This window comes from Apodemus sylvaticus, chromosome 20, assembly GCF_947179515.1.
Source record: "Apodemus sylvaticus chromosome 20, mApoSyl1.1, whole genome shotgun sequence".
In the NCBI taxonomy this organism is placed as follows: domain Eukaryota; kingdom Metazoa; phylum Chordata; class Mammalia; order Rodentia; family Muridae; genus Apodemus; species Apodemus sylvaticus.
This window is the reverse complement of record NC_067491.1, coordinates 144,514-161,160: the sequence shown is the minus strand read 5'-3', so window position 1 is coordinate 161,160 and position 16,647 is coordinate 144,514. Positions and strand designations below refer to the sequence as shown.

The 16,647-nt window shown below is 38.6% G+C and overlaps 1 protein-coding gene across 1 annotated transcript in view; it reads left to right on the top strand.

The window, feature by feature from the left end:
* LOC127670758 (zinc finger protein 431-like) overlaps nt 1–16,647 on the top strand; it is a 58,013-nt gene that overhangs the window by 18,986 nt on the left and 22,380 nt on the right. Inside the window, exons 3-4 of the mRNA XM_052165256.1 lie at nt 1,820–1,880; nt 2,333–3,620. Of these exons, the coding sequence (XP_052021216.1) occupies nt 1,820–1,880; nt 2,333–3,620 (1,349 nt within the window). The remainder of the gene's footprint in view (nt 1–1,819; nt 1,881–2,332; nt 3,621–16,647) is intronic.

Genomic DNA, 16,647 nt, shown 5'->3' with positions numbered 1-16,647 from the left:
CAGACACCCCATAATAGAGCATCAGATCTTGTTAGACATGGCTGTGAGCCACCATGTGGTTGCTGGGATTTGAACTCATGACCTTTAGAAGAGCAGTCGGTGCCCTTAACCACTGAGCCATCTCTCCAGCCCGAGAATGGCTCTTTCAAGGTCTGTTAAAAAACATGTCAGAATTTTGATGGGAATTGCATTGAATCTATAGATTGCTTTTGCTAAGATGGCCACTTTCACTATGTTAATCCTACCAATCCATGAACATGGGAGATATTTTCATCTTTGGATTTATTCTTCAATTTCTTATTTCAGAGACTTGAAGTTCTTATCATACAGGTCTTTCACTTTCTTGGTTAGAGTTATGCCAAGGTATTTCGTATTTGTGGCTATTGTGAAGACTGTTGTTTCTATAATTTCTTTCTCAGCCTGTTTATTATTTGTACGAAGGAAGTCTACTGATATTTTTTTAGTTAATTTGTATCAGCAATGTCACTGGAAGTGTTTATCAGCTGTAGGAGCTCTCTGGTAGAAATGTTGGGGCCAGTTATTTATACTATCTTATCTTCTGTGAGGTAACCAATATCCTGTTAGGTGACCAAGACCCAAAAGGACATGCACGGTATATACTTACTTATAAGTGGATATTGGCATTGAACTACAGGATACTCGTGATACACTCACTAGACCCAAATAAGCTGAACAAGAATGACGACCCAAGTGAGAATGCTTGAATTTCAGTTAGAAGGGGGATGGATGGAGGGTCAGAACTCGGTAGGAGAGAGGATATAAAAGGGACTGGGGAAGGGCATTCAGGATCAGGAGTGGGATGAGACAGGAGAGAGGCCAGGAGAATGAATGGAAATCTACAGTTGCTGAGGGTGGGGAGTGAAGGGTGGGGGACATCACTAGGAGATGCCAGAGACTAGTGATGGGGGAGACTCCCAGGAATCTATGGTGGTGACCTTAGCATTGGCAATAGAGAACCTGATGGGGTAACCTCCTGTATCCAGGCAGGATCCCCAATGGAGGTAAAATTTGTCCTGCTTACGAGAAATGCAAGGACAAAGATGGAACAGAGACTGAGGAGCAGCCAACCAATAACAGCCCCAATTTGAAACCCATCCCATAGGCAAGAACCAATCCCTGACACTATTAATGATACTCTGCTATGTTTGCAGACAAGAACCTGGCATAACTGTCCTCTGAGAGGCTCCACTCAGCATCTGACTGAAACAGATGCAGAGGCCCACAGCCAAATGTTGAACAGAGGTTGGGGACCCTTATGGAAGAGTTAGGGCAAAGATTGAGGGCCCTGGAGGTGATAGGAACTCCATAGGAAAACCAATAGAGTCAACAAACCTGGACCTTTGGGGAAATCTCAGACATTGAACTAACAACCAAAAATCATATATGGGCTGGACTTAGGCCCCCGAACATATATAGCAGATGTTCAGCTTGGTCTTTATGTGGGTTCCCAACAACTGGAGCAGGGACTGTCCAAAAAACCTGTTGCCTGTCTGTAGAATATGTTCCCCTAACTGGGCTGCCATGTCTGGCCTCAGTGGTAGAGACTTGATCTGTCAGATACCTGGAATGGGTTGTTTCCCATTCTCCCAGGAAGGAGGGAGGAACTGTGTGTGTGTGTGTGTGTGTGTGTGTATGTGTGTGGAACTAGAAGGGTAGCAATCAGGTTGTAAAGTGAATAAATAAATGAATTAATTAATGGGGAAACAAACAAAACTTCAAAAACAAAGTGACCCGAGATTTGTAAAAAACAAACAAACAAACAAACAAATAAATAAAAATTTCTGGTATCATATTTTAGGATATAAATTGGAAGACCTGAATAGTGAGGAACACTCTCAACGCTCTAGAAGATTTGGAAGGTAAATTTCATGTGAAAGCTGATACAAATGCATCACTGATTTAATGGGAAACTCTATTGGAACTGAAGTTTTAAAGAGAAGCAACAGTGGAAATAAGCACAGCTTTATGTTTTTAATGATTACTAAATTCTCACAAGACCATGTACTTGAGTTTCAGGTAGCTAACCTTTATTTAGTTTTCTGCCATTCAATTATCATAAAAGGCATACACATTGATTTGGTGTTTAGTTTATGTCCCAGACCTTTTATAAGCACAGAGTTCATAGTAAAGCTAGTGTTACTCATACACTTACAATGATTTCCCAAAGTTTAGTGAGAGGAACAGTTTATTGGAGGCAAGAAAGTTATCGTTGTGGAAAAATCTTAATCTCTATAGCACATATCTATGAGGAACAAAATGTTAACCTGTGTGAATGCACTGTAACTATCTTTTGTTGTCTCTCTTTTGATAGACATAACATCTGTCACTCTGGATACAAGCCTTGTGACCTTAAGAGGTATGGAAAGAAGCAATGTACCTTTGCAGATAAAAGGTTTCTTCAAATATATGAAAGAATCCATACTGAAGGAAAATCCTATGAATGTAAGCAATGCAGTCAAATCTTTGCAAATTTCTATCATCTTCGAAAACATGAAAAAAAACATACTAGAGAAAAACTATATGAATGTAATCACTGTAGTAAATCCTTTCCAAGTCGCAATTCTCTTCAAATACACAACAGAACTCATACAGGAGAAAAACCTTATGATTGCAACGAATGTGGTAAAGCATTTACATGTAGCAGTAATCTTCTACTACACAAAAGAACTCATACAGGAGAAAAACCCTATGATTGCAATGACTGTGGTAAAGCATTTGCAAGTAGCAGTAATCTTCAAATTCATAAAAGAAAGCACACTGGAGAAAAACCCTATGGATGTAATCAGTGTGGTAAAACCTTTGCATATAGCAATGCCCTTCAAAAACATGAAAGAAGTCATACTAGAGAGAAAACCTATGAGTGTAATCAGTGTGGTAAAGCCTTTGCACGTCATAGAAGTCTTCAAAATCATGAAGAACATCATACTATTGAAAAGCCATATGAATGTCATCAATGTGGTAAAGCCTTTGCATATAGCAGTAACCTTTATATACATGAAAGAAGTCATACTGGAGAAAAGCCATTCAAATGTACTCAATGTGGTAAAGCCTTTCCAAGTCACAGTTCTCTTCAAATACATGAAAGAACTCATACAGGAGAGAAACCCTATGACTGTAATGAATGTGGTAAAGCATTTGCATGTCGCAGTAATCTTCTACTACATAAAAGAACTCATACAGGAGAAAAACCCTATCATTGCATTGAATGTGGTAAAGCATTTGCATGTAGCAGTAGTCTTCAAAAACATGAAAAAACTCATACTGGAGAGAAACCTTATAAATGTAATCAATGTGGTAAAGCCTTTGCACGCCGAAGTGATCTGTATATACATGAAAGAATCCATACTGGAGAGAAACCATATGAGTGTAATCAATGTGGAAAAGCATTTGTACATTGCATTAGTCTTCAGAGGCATGAACGAACTCACACTGGAGAGAAACCTTATGAATGTAATCAATGTGGTAAAGCCTTTACACGTCGCTTTAGTCTTCAAGTACATGAACGAATTCATAGTGGAGAAAAACCTTATGAGTGTAATCAATGTGGTAAAGCCTTTGCAAGTCGTAGTAGTCTTCGATATCATAGAAAACATCATACTGTTAAGAAACCAAATTAATCAGTATGGTAAAGCCTTTCCATGTTGTAGTCATCTTCAAATACACAAAAGAAATCATACTGGAAAGAAATGAGTATAGTCAATGTGAACAAGCCTATATTTGTCACAGTAATCTTTGTAATCACAAAAAAATGCCATATGGAGAGGAAACCCTACAAATGTAATTGATACAGTAAACTTTGGCATGTAAGTTTAATATTGAGACATATCAAAGAACTCATACTGGAGAGAAACCCTGTGAATGTAATCAAGTGATAATGCATGTTGTGATCTTCAAAGGCACAAGAGAATTTCTACTGGTTAGAAACACCATGAATCCAATAAATGCAGTAAAGCCTTATACATCAAACACTGAGTGATCTCACTGGGAATCATGTAAGATTAGTAGAATCATTTCATCATTAAAATATTGTCTTGTTTACAAATTGTCATCCAAGAATAGAGGAACACAGAATAATTTAAATAATAAAATCTATTTGCAAATGAAAAAGATGTTTATGGGTTACTTCATTCTGAGTAACCCATAACACTTTCTTAACTCTTTCTCAGAAGCACAAATGAATGGCACTAAGAAGTGTCTTAGTGACTACAGGTGGTTGCTGCTAAGCCTAATGACCTGAGTTTATATGTTATGTGGAAACTCACATTGCTCATGCAAGTTTTCTGATTTTTTTACAGTTGGGCTGTGTCATATGCACACACATAATGACATATATATATACAAAAATATTTTTGACAGGTAAATAAGGGCCAATGATTTCACTCGATAGTTGAAGGCACTTGCTGAAAAACTGGACTATCTGTGTTTGATCTCTACAACTCTGCTAGAGGAAATAGGGAATAGACACCTCTAAGTTGCCTTCTGACTGGCGCATGCACAACGTAGCACAGGTGTATACACATAGACAAAATTATAGATGAAATTAAAGAAAATAACCAAAATATTGAGAACATAGATGGTTTACCAGTCATAAAAAATGCATTCTAGTATTCCAAGAAGTTTCTGTTTCTTCAAAGAATGATGGCTCCTATTTAATTCTTACATTATCCTTTCATTCTCTGATTTAAAGATATGTCATTTTAAAAACATCTCAACTGCATGTGGTGGTCCAAGCCTGTAATCTCAGCAATTTGGAAACAGAGTCAGGTGAATTTATGAGTTTCAGGCTAGTTTGAGCTATGTAGTTAGATCCAGGATGGCATCGCTATGAAGAGAGACCCTGTCTCAAAAATTTCAAAACAACAAACAAGGCTCAAATAATCAACAACAACTAAAAATCCCCCAAACCAAACAAGCATATTTCCCATTGTGCATCTTTTTAAATATACTCTGGAGGTCGTGAGAAACACAGAAACATTATGGGAATGTAGTTTTGTTTTAATCCCAGGGGTGAGCATATGGAGCTTCTATGATTTGCCTCATATGTGATTTTTCACAGTGGCAGATAGTTGCTTCAATTGTGTCATGTTTGGAATTCTGGAGACTTTGATATGGCTCCAAGAGGCAGTGTGGTTGATGGTTGGTAGTTGAATGCTATTGCTCAGAGAAACAACAAATTAAATAGCCTCACGCCAAAGATCAACTTTGTCCCAAGAAACTCAGCAGGAATTAGTCTAATGATAATATTGTTTCCTTTTCCCTATATCCTTTTTTCTTTCAGATTTAGTACTAGGAGGTTGAAAGGGAAGAAGAAAAGGGGTGGTGGTGAAGGGTAGAAGAAATAACCCACAAAGTAGCAAATGCTGGGTACAATTTGCACTCATACATGGAGCTAGGCAGAATGGGAAATTTTATTTCAAATGCCATAGAGGAAACAGCTGGGGATGAAGGAAGGGATTTTTGTTTCATGATGCCAGCAAAACATTTATTGTGGCTGCCTACCTTTGTTCCAAGGAAGGATCTTCTGTGTTTGTTTTGTTTTTTGTTGTTGTTCTTATTGTTTATATTTATTTTTTGTTGCTTTCTTTTTTTCCCTTTTCTTCTCCCCATAATTTGTCTCAAAAAAAAAAAGGTGGGGAGAGTGGCTTAGCAGTTGGAAAAATTGGGAGTGAAAATAGAGGGACTGAGAAACAAAAATGGCAGAGATGAGAAAACAAAAGGGTTCACTCTGCTCTTTCTCTTTTGAAAGGTTTACAGAATTGTCAGGGCTACTGGAAAAATTGCAGAGGGAGGTTGAAGCACTTTGGAAACTACAAGTACTGGAAAAAGGAGAACAAAAAGATTCAGTCCAGGTGACTGCACAACACAGCAGGACTTTCTGACAGGAATAAAGTAGGAAAGAAATTGCTCTGGAGGGTCCTCAGGTCATAGAAAAGCTTAAAAGAAAACATGGCAGTCGGATGAAACAATCAATTTCAAGCAAAAGGTTAATCTCAAAACTATTGTGCCACCTCAGTGGGAGGCAGGGCAGCCTGGAGTTACAAAATCACTATCATCTTTCCCAGTAGTCATATAGCATTATGACAAGATAGGATGCTGTCCTGTTGAGATGATAAATCTAAGGCATTTTAAGGAGGCCATGGATTCATATGGGATGCCCTCATCTTATGTGAAACAAGTTCTAAATGACCTGTCTACTTAAAATAGAAATATACCTTTGCACATGCTGACAGGAAGGAGCTGTGAATATTGATAAGTGAAATAGTGTAAGGGTAATGAATATAGTAAAAGACCAATTGCTAGGCAGACGGCAGTACTCTGACATATAAGAACAAAAGAAATTTAATTTTGTTACTATAGAACAATGCTGCTTAGTGGCTTTAAGAGCTTAGGACAAATTTGAGAAGAATGATATATAAGATCCACTTCATTCACAAAGATTATATAAGGATCTGAAGAAGCCTTCACTGATTTTTTTTAAACAAAGATTAGTCTCAGCTGTAAAGAAGGTCCTATCAGACCCTGATGAAAGGCAGTTGTTGATAGAAACCTTGGCAGAGGAAAATGCAAATACAGAATATAAAGAAGGTATTACACCATCAAAGGCTTGGAAGGCACACATGGATGAATGGGTAAGAGATACGACCGATATTGGTTCTAATGTGTATCATGCTCATAGCATAGATCAAACTATAGCTAGAGGTCTCTAATATCAAAATGCTTCGATTGCTTGAAATACGCTCATTTGGAAAGAGACAGTGACCAGGCCATTAAAGATCTCAGATCACAGAATGCCAGTGTGTTAAATGCAAAAAATATGGTACTTGGCACTATAAAAGTAAACAAGGCATCTTCATCAAAGTATGTCCAGGGAATGTGGTAAGGGTTTCCATTGGACCAATGCATTCTACTACAGGCAATGCTACTCTTGACCTGGCTATAGATAAACACTGTACTGTATCCCCCAAAACTCAATGTTATAAAATATATACTGGAGTTTATGGTCCTTTGCCTGCCAGGACAGTAGGGATGATTTTGGGAATGTGCAGATTGACTTCTCAAGGATTCATTGTCTATCCAGAAATTAAAGATGAAGACTTCAAAAGAGAAAATATAGCCTATATAAAAACAGGGAATTTAGTACAGGTGATAGAAATTGCTCAGCTTCTACTGTTTTCCTACATCAAGGTCAAAAACACATAAGTTAAACCAAATGTGCTGTGTCTAAATGCTCTCACCATTGCTGCACTTGCCAGCGTAAGAGTGTTGCCTAATTAGAAATTCTGGGCTCAAACTAACCTTCAGAATTGTCCACCCCCAATTCAGTTTTCCTTCATTCTTAAGGCATGAGTTAACCCATGCTGGGAAAGTCATTCATCTTGCCCTATCACATCCTTCTTTATAGCGGAGACCCCTGCCGTTTACTACCTTATCTGTAAAACAACTTGTAATCCACCCCTTGCCCACCTAGCTTGATTCCCGTGCAGTGTAGAAAATCAACTCTTCTTTCTATTGTGGTCTCAGGGGAGAAGCCTTGCCTAAATACAAACGCTTTTCCAGTTACTGATACAGACAGTCCCCTCTGTGACTCCCATGGGTAGTTTTAGAACTGTGTAGTGTTACAAACCTTTAATCCAAACCGAGGAGTGGATTCATGGGGATAGAGACTTTAATGCTCTGGGGTTACAAGCTGGGACCAAGGAAACACGAGTCAGAATAAAAGGCCTGTCTCAAAAAGATATTTCTGAAAGGCTGAAGGTGTAAAATTAATACTAACACAAGAGTTCTCTGGAGGAACAGAACTTAAATATTTATGACTGAATAGAGAGGTCAGTAATTTAGGACATGCTCAGTCGATAAGGCTGGTTATCTCAGCTAGTCTTCAGTAGATCCTGGAATCCCAAAGAAGTAGGTTGTAATTCCAATCTAGAAATTAACTTGCTAGCAAGGTTAAGGATAATCAGTCAAAGAGCAAAAGCTTCAGTGATTCTTGTCCTTATATAGACTTGTAGCAGAAAGTGTGGCCTATATTAAAGGTGTGTCTTCCCACCTCAAAGATCCAGATTAGGAGTTGATCTACCTACTTCAAATTAGGGGGGAAACCCCTCACAGTTATACCCTCCATTTTTGGATTTTAGCTAATTCCAGATGTGTTGAAGTTGAATGCAAAGACTAGCCACATAGACTAGGCCAAGTCTATCCACATAGATTAGGCCAAGATCCAGTCACTGGATCCAATGTTGAACTCAAGGCCTCATGGATTGTACAGTAAATGTGCTTTTCTCTGGGCCATCCCTCCAGCTCTTCATTCTTTATAGGTTATTTAATTAACAGTTAACATCTCTATTATATCTCAGGCTTTTCTTACATGTATAGTTTGTTTTATAGATTCCAACTGAGGAAAGGTCCAGTCTTCCCCTTCCAATTGGCTTTTCTTTGTTAGTTCTGAGACAGGATCTGATGTAAGCCAGGGTGGCATGACAATTATCAATCTAACTGAAGTTGACCTTGAATTTTAGAGATGCTTCCTGAGTGCTGAGATGACAGTCATGAGCCACCAGATATGGTTTATGCCCCACTGAGGATGGAACTGTTAACTTCACTGAAATAGAGTAAAGATCATTACCCAAACTCTTTGGTCCAATTAAGTAATCTTTATTTTCTGTTAGACAGGACTATCTCCTTAAATCTGCATTTAAGGAAATAGCATCAAAGAGAGGGATGTGTTTGATATAGCTCCTCAAATTGCAAGATTAGGGGGTTTTCAAGGGTTGGTGAGTTTCAAGAGCATTATGCTATGTTTAGGTATGGTCCCCATAGACTCATATGTTTGAACAAGCCTATAGTGGCCTTGGAGTGGAATGTGGTGGTTTGATGCCTAGCTCAGGGAGTAGCACTATTTTGAGGTGTGGCCTTGATAGAATAGTTGTGGCCTTGTTGAAGTACACACGTGTGCCAGTGTGGCTTTAAAACCCTCATCCTAGCTGCCTGGAAGCCAGACTTATTCTAGTGGCCTTCAGATAAAGATGTAGAACTCTTAGCTCTTCCTGCACCATGCCTGCCTGGATACTGCCATGCTCCCACCTTGATGATAGTGGACTGAACCTCTGAACCTGTAAGCCAGCCCCAATTAAATGTTGTCCTTGCCAGGCAGTGGTGGCTCACGCCTCTGATCCCAGCACTCTGGGAGGCAGAGGCAGGTGGATTTCTGAGTCCAAGGCCAGCCTGGTCTACAGAGTGAGTTCCACGACAGCCAGGGCTATACAGAGAAACCCTGTCTTGAAAAAACCAAATCCAAAAAAACGAACCAAACAAAAAAATGTTGTCCTTATAAGACATTCCTTGGTCATGGTGTCTGTTCATTTGGCTAGCTCCTAATTAATTGTGACAGAGTTATTTTATTTTCTTAACAGCTTCAAAGCATGACAGCTGAGCTTAAAAATTAATCTATTTTAACCCTCTAAGCTAATCAGGATACCTCCCAGCCCAAATCCCAGAGATACTTGCACTTTAGTGTATATCTGCCACTCTCTGCTCTAGGTGTTTGTTCATGGTATCTTCTGGATCCTCTCCTTGTTGAGAATCCCCACTTTCTTCTTGCCTTCCCCTCCCCGGCTGAGAGGAAGTTCAGCCCTATTTTCTCCTCTACTCAGTCATTGACTGATCACCTTCTTTATTGACCAATAAAGAAATAATTGAGAAGCAATGTTTACACAACATTGAGACAGAGGATTCTCAGAGTAAGGATTGTAACCAGATATTGGGACACAGAAATCAGCCTTTGAATAATACAAGGATAATCATTACAAAGTGCACAATAACATATTTCCTACAGACCTTTACATGGATGTGTTCAGATTTCCTTAGTAAAATAATATGCTTCCTTTGCTGAGGAGGAAAAGTATACATTTAGAAATGAACCCCATGTTCTCACCCCCATGCAGGGAAGTCTTTTTCAGGTCTTGTGTCTTGGCTGTGGGTTCTTTTTTTTTTTGTTTGTTTGTTTGTTTTTTGTTTTGTTCACTCTCAGGAATATGGATACCACTGATGTTAGCTAACAGTTCTGCTATAAACAACGCCCTGATTTCTATTCATTTTTGACAGTAAATAAAGAGAAAGTACCTTCTTAAGTAAATGTACTCTTCTCATAGAAAGATTCTTCTTAATATTATCTGAAATGTTCCCTATAAGTTTTGTCTCAATTTCTTTGTTGTTTTTTTTTGTTTGTTTGTTTGTTCTTTTTTGGTTTTTTGGATTTGGTTTTTTCGAGACAGGGTTTCTCTGTATAGCCCTGGATGTCCTGGAACTCACTCTGTAGACCAGGCTGGCCTCGAACTCAGAAATCTGCCTGCCTCTGCCTCCTAGAGTGCTGGGATTACAGGTGTGCACCACCATCACCCGGCTTGTTGTGTTTTATGTTTGTTTTTTATGTCTGCATGGATGCATATGCATGCCTAGTTCTCTCAGAGACCAGAAAGTTGGAGTTGAAAGTACAGGCATGTTTACCAAGCATCTTTTGTGTTGGGAACCAGACTCAGGTTCTCCTCAAGAGCAGCACACAGTCTTGACAGATGAACCTTTTCTGCAACCACTGCAGGTTTTTGAAGCTGATGAACTCTTGGTGTTCTGGATTAAGTGAGAGAACAAAGAAAGAGAGAAACTGGAAGATGAATTTAGGTTTGTCATCAGTAGGGAGATCAGTTCTGATTAACTGTTCACTAACAGTCCCACAGAAGTACTTCTTATTGATTGTTATATTAAAGGCCATTTAGCAAGTACATTCCCACATAACAAAATCTCTGATTAGATCTAGGGATTGTCTTAGGGAACTATTACCTGAGCAAACGCAATATTATAAGAATTCCAGGTTTGCTAGAAGTGTCTTATGACTGAGGTCATGCTACAGTGTAGAGAGAATCTCTTGTGTACCATGTAGAAGCAATTAGCAATCAATAAAAATCTGATGCCCAGTAAGCTTAGGCAGGATTTGAAGGTGGGATATCCAGAGAGAGAGAGAGAGAGAGATGCAGTATAGTCTGGCAGGAAGATGGGCCACCTGGACTCTGAGGAAGTCAGGCATATGAAACTCGGAGAGGCAACTAATCAGCCACGTGGCATACATAGAATGCAATAAACAGCTTATATAAGCTATGAGCTAGTCTTGGAATTAGCCAAAGATTATGGCCTAGACATTTATTCACAAATAAGTCGTAGAGCCATTATTCTGGGAACAAAGGGGCCTCATAGAATAGCTAGTGAACGAATGGTGCCCAATATGGGATTCTTAGAATTCAAGCTTAGAACCTGAGAAAATGTTCCATGTGAAAGGCAGGAAAAATGTTTCCTGAGCAAATGCAATTTCTTAGCTGGATGGCAATCTGAGACCTTTTAAGAGAGACTGAGCGAGTGGGGTCCCAAGAGCTAACTCCACTGACAGAGCTGCACCATGATCTCTTTTTGAACTGGACCCTTCCCAGGCACTGCAGAAGGACTGAACAGCTTGGGCCTGTGGGAAAACAATGTATGCTCATAAGAAGAACCTGCAACCAACCAGAGACAGAGGACTGCAGAGTGGCCGCGGTCAGACAGTACTATAACTGCTTAAGAGCAATGAGGCTCCAGAGTCATGTTTCTCTGAGCTGTGGCCCAGAGCCAAAAAAGTTTGTGGCATGCTGCAGTTCAGCTCCATCTTCTCATAGTGGGTAGAGCCCAGAGGACAGGTTCAGCCCATAAACACAGACGATCAGATCTTCAGAGAAAGGAGAAAGAGAAATAAAGTTCAGTCTCCTGAGAAAGGAGAGAGAAAAGGAACTAAAGTGAACTCTCCAAAGAAAGGAGAAAATTATAGATATTAAGAAAAAGTATTTTCATGTTAAAAAATGAAAAATTCTATAGAAGACAACATTTGGACCCCATATAGTTTTGTTTTGGCTATGAACATATGAAATTATTGTTTCAGTTAAAATTACAGTTTTATATATCCCTTTTAAGAGAAATCAGAAGAAAGCAGACTTAGATAAGGAAAAGACTGAAAATCAAATGCTATATTGGAGGTAAAGAGATTGGAAAATCCTTTGATTCAGAATAAAGGGTCTTAGCTGGGCATGGTGGTCCACGCCTGTAATCCCAGCACTCTGGGAGGCAGAGGCAGGTGGATTTCTAAGTTCGAGGGCAGCCTGGTCTACAGAGTGAGTTCCAGGACAGCCAGGGCTACACAGAGAAACCCTGTCTCAAAACAAAACAAAACAAAACAAAAAAACAAAAAAACAGAATAAAGGGGCTTCAGAGGAATCAAATCTAATGTCTGTGGTGCCACCTTGTGACAAAATTTCAGAATGGCAACCTATTAAATTTATGATGCTGAGTTAAGAATCCAGTTTCTTACTTAAAAGCTGTTATACAGTAGATTGTATATTTCACTTTGTACAATTTGAAAATAAAATGTACATGTGTTTATATATCATAAGTTGATATATGTTTGGAATTCCGAGGGGCTTCTGCCTTGAGTTCTGAAAAAACTGATTCTGATGTACACATTTACTGAAAGTTCTGACTGTTATGGGAATACCGGTACAAATTAAGACTGATAGTGCTGCAGCATATTTCTCTAGTAAAATAAAGCGATTTTTTTGCATATTATGATATAAAACATATTCCAGATATTCCACACAATGTATATGACAAGTAGTTGTAGAGAGATCTAATTGTACTTTAAACAAGATGCCTTACCGAATGAAAAGGGGCAAAAAAGACCCCACTGTGCTGGATCACATAACAAACACCCCACTGTGCTGGTTCACACAGTTCTTTATTAACTTTAAATTTTTGAATGGTAGTGAATGAAACAGCTGCTGAGAGACATTGCACTTATGAGAAAAACTGCCAAGCTAAATCAGCCTGCTTATGTAAGGATGCATTAACATAGTGAAAGAAAGGAAATATGTTATGTTGGGGAAGAGGTTTGTCTTTATTTCAACAGGGGAAGAAAAGCTGTCGATTCCATCCAAATTAATAATAAATATCATATCTGTCTATGGGAAGATTTTGACTGTAGACAGGAAGAAAGAAAGAGAAAGAAAGAAAGAAAGAAAGAAAGAAGGAAAGAAAGAAAGAAAGAAAGAAAGAAACAAAGAAAGAAAGAAAGAAAGAAAGCACAAAATAAGTAAAGTATATGCTGATCTCTCTATATGGGAAGAGATCTGAGATTGGCTGAGACATGAAAATGTTTCCAGCCAGAACTTCAACTAATCATAGCCAATAAGTCTCATTGGCTACAGAATCCTCAGGATTTATCCAAATAGCATGGATAAGAGTTTATTGCAGTTTGGTTATACAATACAAACTAACTTATAAAAGATAGTTATAGAGGACTTACCTGCTCAAACAGAGAGCAGAGAATCCAAGAGCTGATTGTTCATACCCTACATCTATAGATGTTAATACAGAACTGATTATTACCCATGAAACAGGATATGTTTACAGACATCAGCGAAGTTCTAGTGGCTGTGACAATACTCACACTTGAGGATGCTGAGAAAGATGCTAAGATGTTGAGACATAGTTGCTCCAGCATCCTGCTTTATGTAACCTCAGGCTACTCAACAGCTTTTTCATCAAAACTTGCTTCCAGGACAGCTCAAAACTGCTGAGTCCAGTTGGTTAGGTTTATAGATGATTTCAATCAGGACTTCACTTAATCCCTGCACTTTCCCATAACACAGAGACTGGATAAAAAATGTTACAGCTTTCTACTTTTCTTTCTCTTTTTATAAAAATGATTTATGTTATTTTACATATATGAGTACATTGTAGTTGTCTTCAGACACACCAGTTGATTGGATGGATGGTTTTTGCTTGTTTATAGGGTGATGGATATTTGTCATCATTTAAGTGGGTTGGTTACAAACTGTTAATGATCTTTGTAAGAGAAGAAACAAAGTAAGGGAGGTTGGTTTCAAGGATTTCTTTTTCTCCTTTTTATTTCCTTTATCATTCTTTCTCTCCCATTTAGTGTTAGGGAAAAGTGGGGAAAGGGATGAGGAAAAGGGAGGCTATAGAAATAATAAGTTAAAGGGTAGATTATTATATCTACTTTTAGACCAAAGAAAATTAATATTTTAATTAAAGATTTTCATTTTAATTAAAACGTTGTAAATATTTTACAATATATTTTGTATATTGATACAGAGTAAGGTTATATTTTATTACAACATATGTTTCAACTCTTGTTTAAGATATTGTGTATTTGTAATTCTTAAAATGCAATGTTAAGTTCTACTCCTTTTGAAAATTGCTTTACAAATTGTTTAGGATAATTAAGAAATGCAAGTTAGTAGTCAATCAAACTTATTGATCATGTTTGAAGCTAGCTTAATTAATTACAGAAATATGTTTTCTAGGTTGAACAGGTAGTACATAGCTAGAAACAAGCAATGTTTGCCTATTCAAACATACTACAGATAGATGGATGGTCTTCAAAAACTTCAGAGATCCATAGAATACAGCATTTAAAGATGTTCTATTAATAAAAGGCATTTTTGGCAATGAGACAGGTCAGCTCCTGGCCTTACACCACATTCCACTTCAAGGTGACGAGCATCAAGGATCCATCAAATGGCGTTTTCTTTAAAGGGGCAAGCTAGCTATGGTGCAATAAACAGCCCATGCTTCAATTAATGACAGCATGCTGTTCAGGCTGGGCAAATGAGATTGAGGGAAACCAACTGCCATCTTTGCCAGGAAAAGGTAAGTAGTCCATAATTCTTGCTTCATAGAAAAGTCTGGCAGATATTTTGGGCCAGAAGACTGAAGATGATGTTCCAAAGAAGTGTCTTGGGTGACTGTCCGTGTAGCCAGGAACCTCAGTCATTTCTGTAGTTTTGGAAGCTACTTGCTCTGTACTTTCTATTTACTCGTATTTATCCTTCTCAGGTCTCTGATGTGGTAGAAGACTAGATAGTTATAGTCTCACAATTAAATTGTTAATATTTACGAAAATGTTTTAAGGTCTAATAAGGTATTTTAATTTGTTAAAAACAGTTATGATAGCACATGATTTAGATACAAAACTTTGAACTCACCAAGATAGGATAGATAGTAGAGTACTTTCTCCAAGGCTGCCAAATGCATATGGACTAGGATGTGAACATAATTTTTACCTTATAGTTTTCATAATTGTTCTTATTATATTTAGTTTATTGATGTTAGACAAAGAGCCTCTTATTGGACTAAAAAGGGGAGAAGTAGAGAAAATCTCTTGTGAACTATGTGGAAATATCACCTGTCAATAAAATGCTGATGTCTAGTAAGCTGAGGCAGGATTAGAAGGTTGGATATCCAGAAAGACGGGAGGGGGGGAGAAGGAGGAGGAGGAGGAGGAGGGGGAGGAAGAGGAAGAGGAAGAGGAAGAAGAAGAAGAAGAAGAAGAAGAAGAAGAAGAAGAAGAAGAAGAAGAAGAAGAGAGGAGAGAAAGGAGGGATGGAGAGGGAGGGAGGGAGGGAGAGAGAGAGAGAGAGAGAGAGAGAGAGAGAGAGAGAGAGAGAGAGAGAGAATATGTTGGGAGATAGGAGAGATAATTAACCAGCTATGTGGAAGACATAGAACAGGTCATATAAGTTATGAGCTAGTTAGGGGTGAGCTAAAGCTTATGACCTAGGCATTTCTCTATAAATCATTGATTCTTGGAGTCATTATTCTGGGAACAAAGAGCCCAGCTACACTAAGGGTCTAACACTCCCAAGAAAGGACATCCCCATAAATTTGAGATGAAAATTACTGATTACTTATAAGAAATTATTTCAAGACTTAGAGGCTGTAGGTGCAATGGAGTTTCTAAAATTCTGCCACAATGTCAGAAAGCCAAAACTAATGTAAGATTGTTTTACTTAACTTTTCTTTTTGAATGGCTTAAACATGCATCCCACTCAACGCACTCTCAAGGAACAAGAGGATCATTATAAAATTCTTGGTCATGCCTTACTGGTTATCTTCATGTTCAAAAGTAAGAGTATAAATAAACATAAGTTTATGCTGTGAGATTGCCAGATGCTCCATGTGCTGGAATGCGAGTGAACATACTTGACCCCAGCAGGGTCATTGTGGAAGGGAAAGGTATCTTCAGCCACCCATCACCTTCTGCTTCCCAGTATTTTTAGTGATTGTTTAAAAGTTGTGACAAAAGTTCCACTGTATCTCAGCCTCTTCAGGGACTGTCAACAACTGTCTAGCCATTTCTGTAATCACCACCAGTATGTGGCTCCAATGTTCAGGTGGAAATGTGTAGCCCTGTTATGATGGTTTATACATGCTCGGCCCAGGGACTGGCTTTATTAGAAGGTATGGTTCTGTTGGAGTAGGTGTGTCACTGTGCATGTGGGCACTGAGACCCTCACTCTAGCTGCCTGGAAGCCAGTACTCTGCTAGCAGCCTTCAGATGAAGATGTAGAGCTGTCAGCTCTGATTGCACCATGCCTGGCTGGACATTGCCATGCTCCCTCCTTGTTGATAATGGACTGAACCTCTGAACCTGTAAGCCAGCCCCAATTAAATGCTGTCCTTTATGAGACTTGTGTTGGTCATGGCATCTGTTCACAGCAGTAAAACCCTAAGACATCTGGGCATCTAGATTAC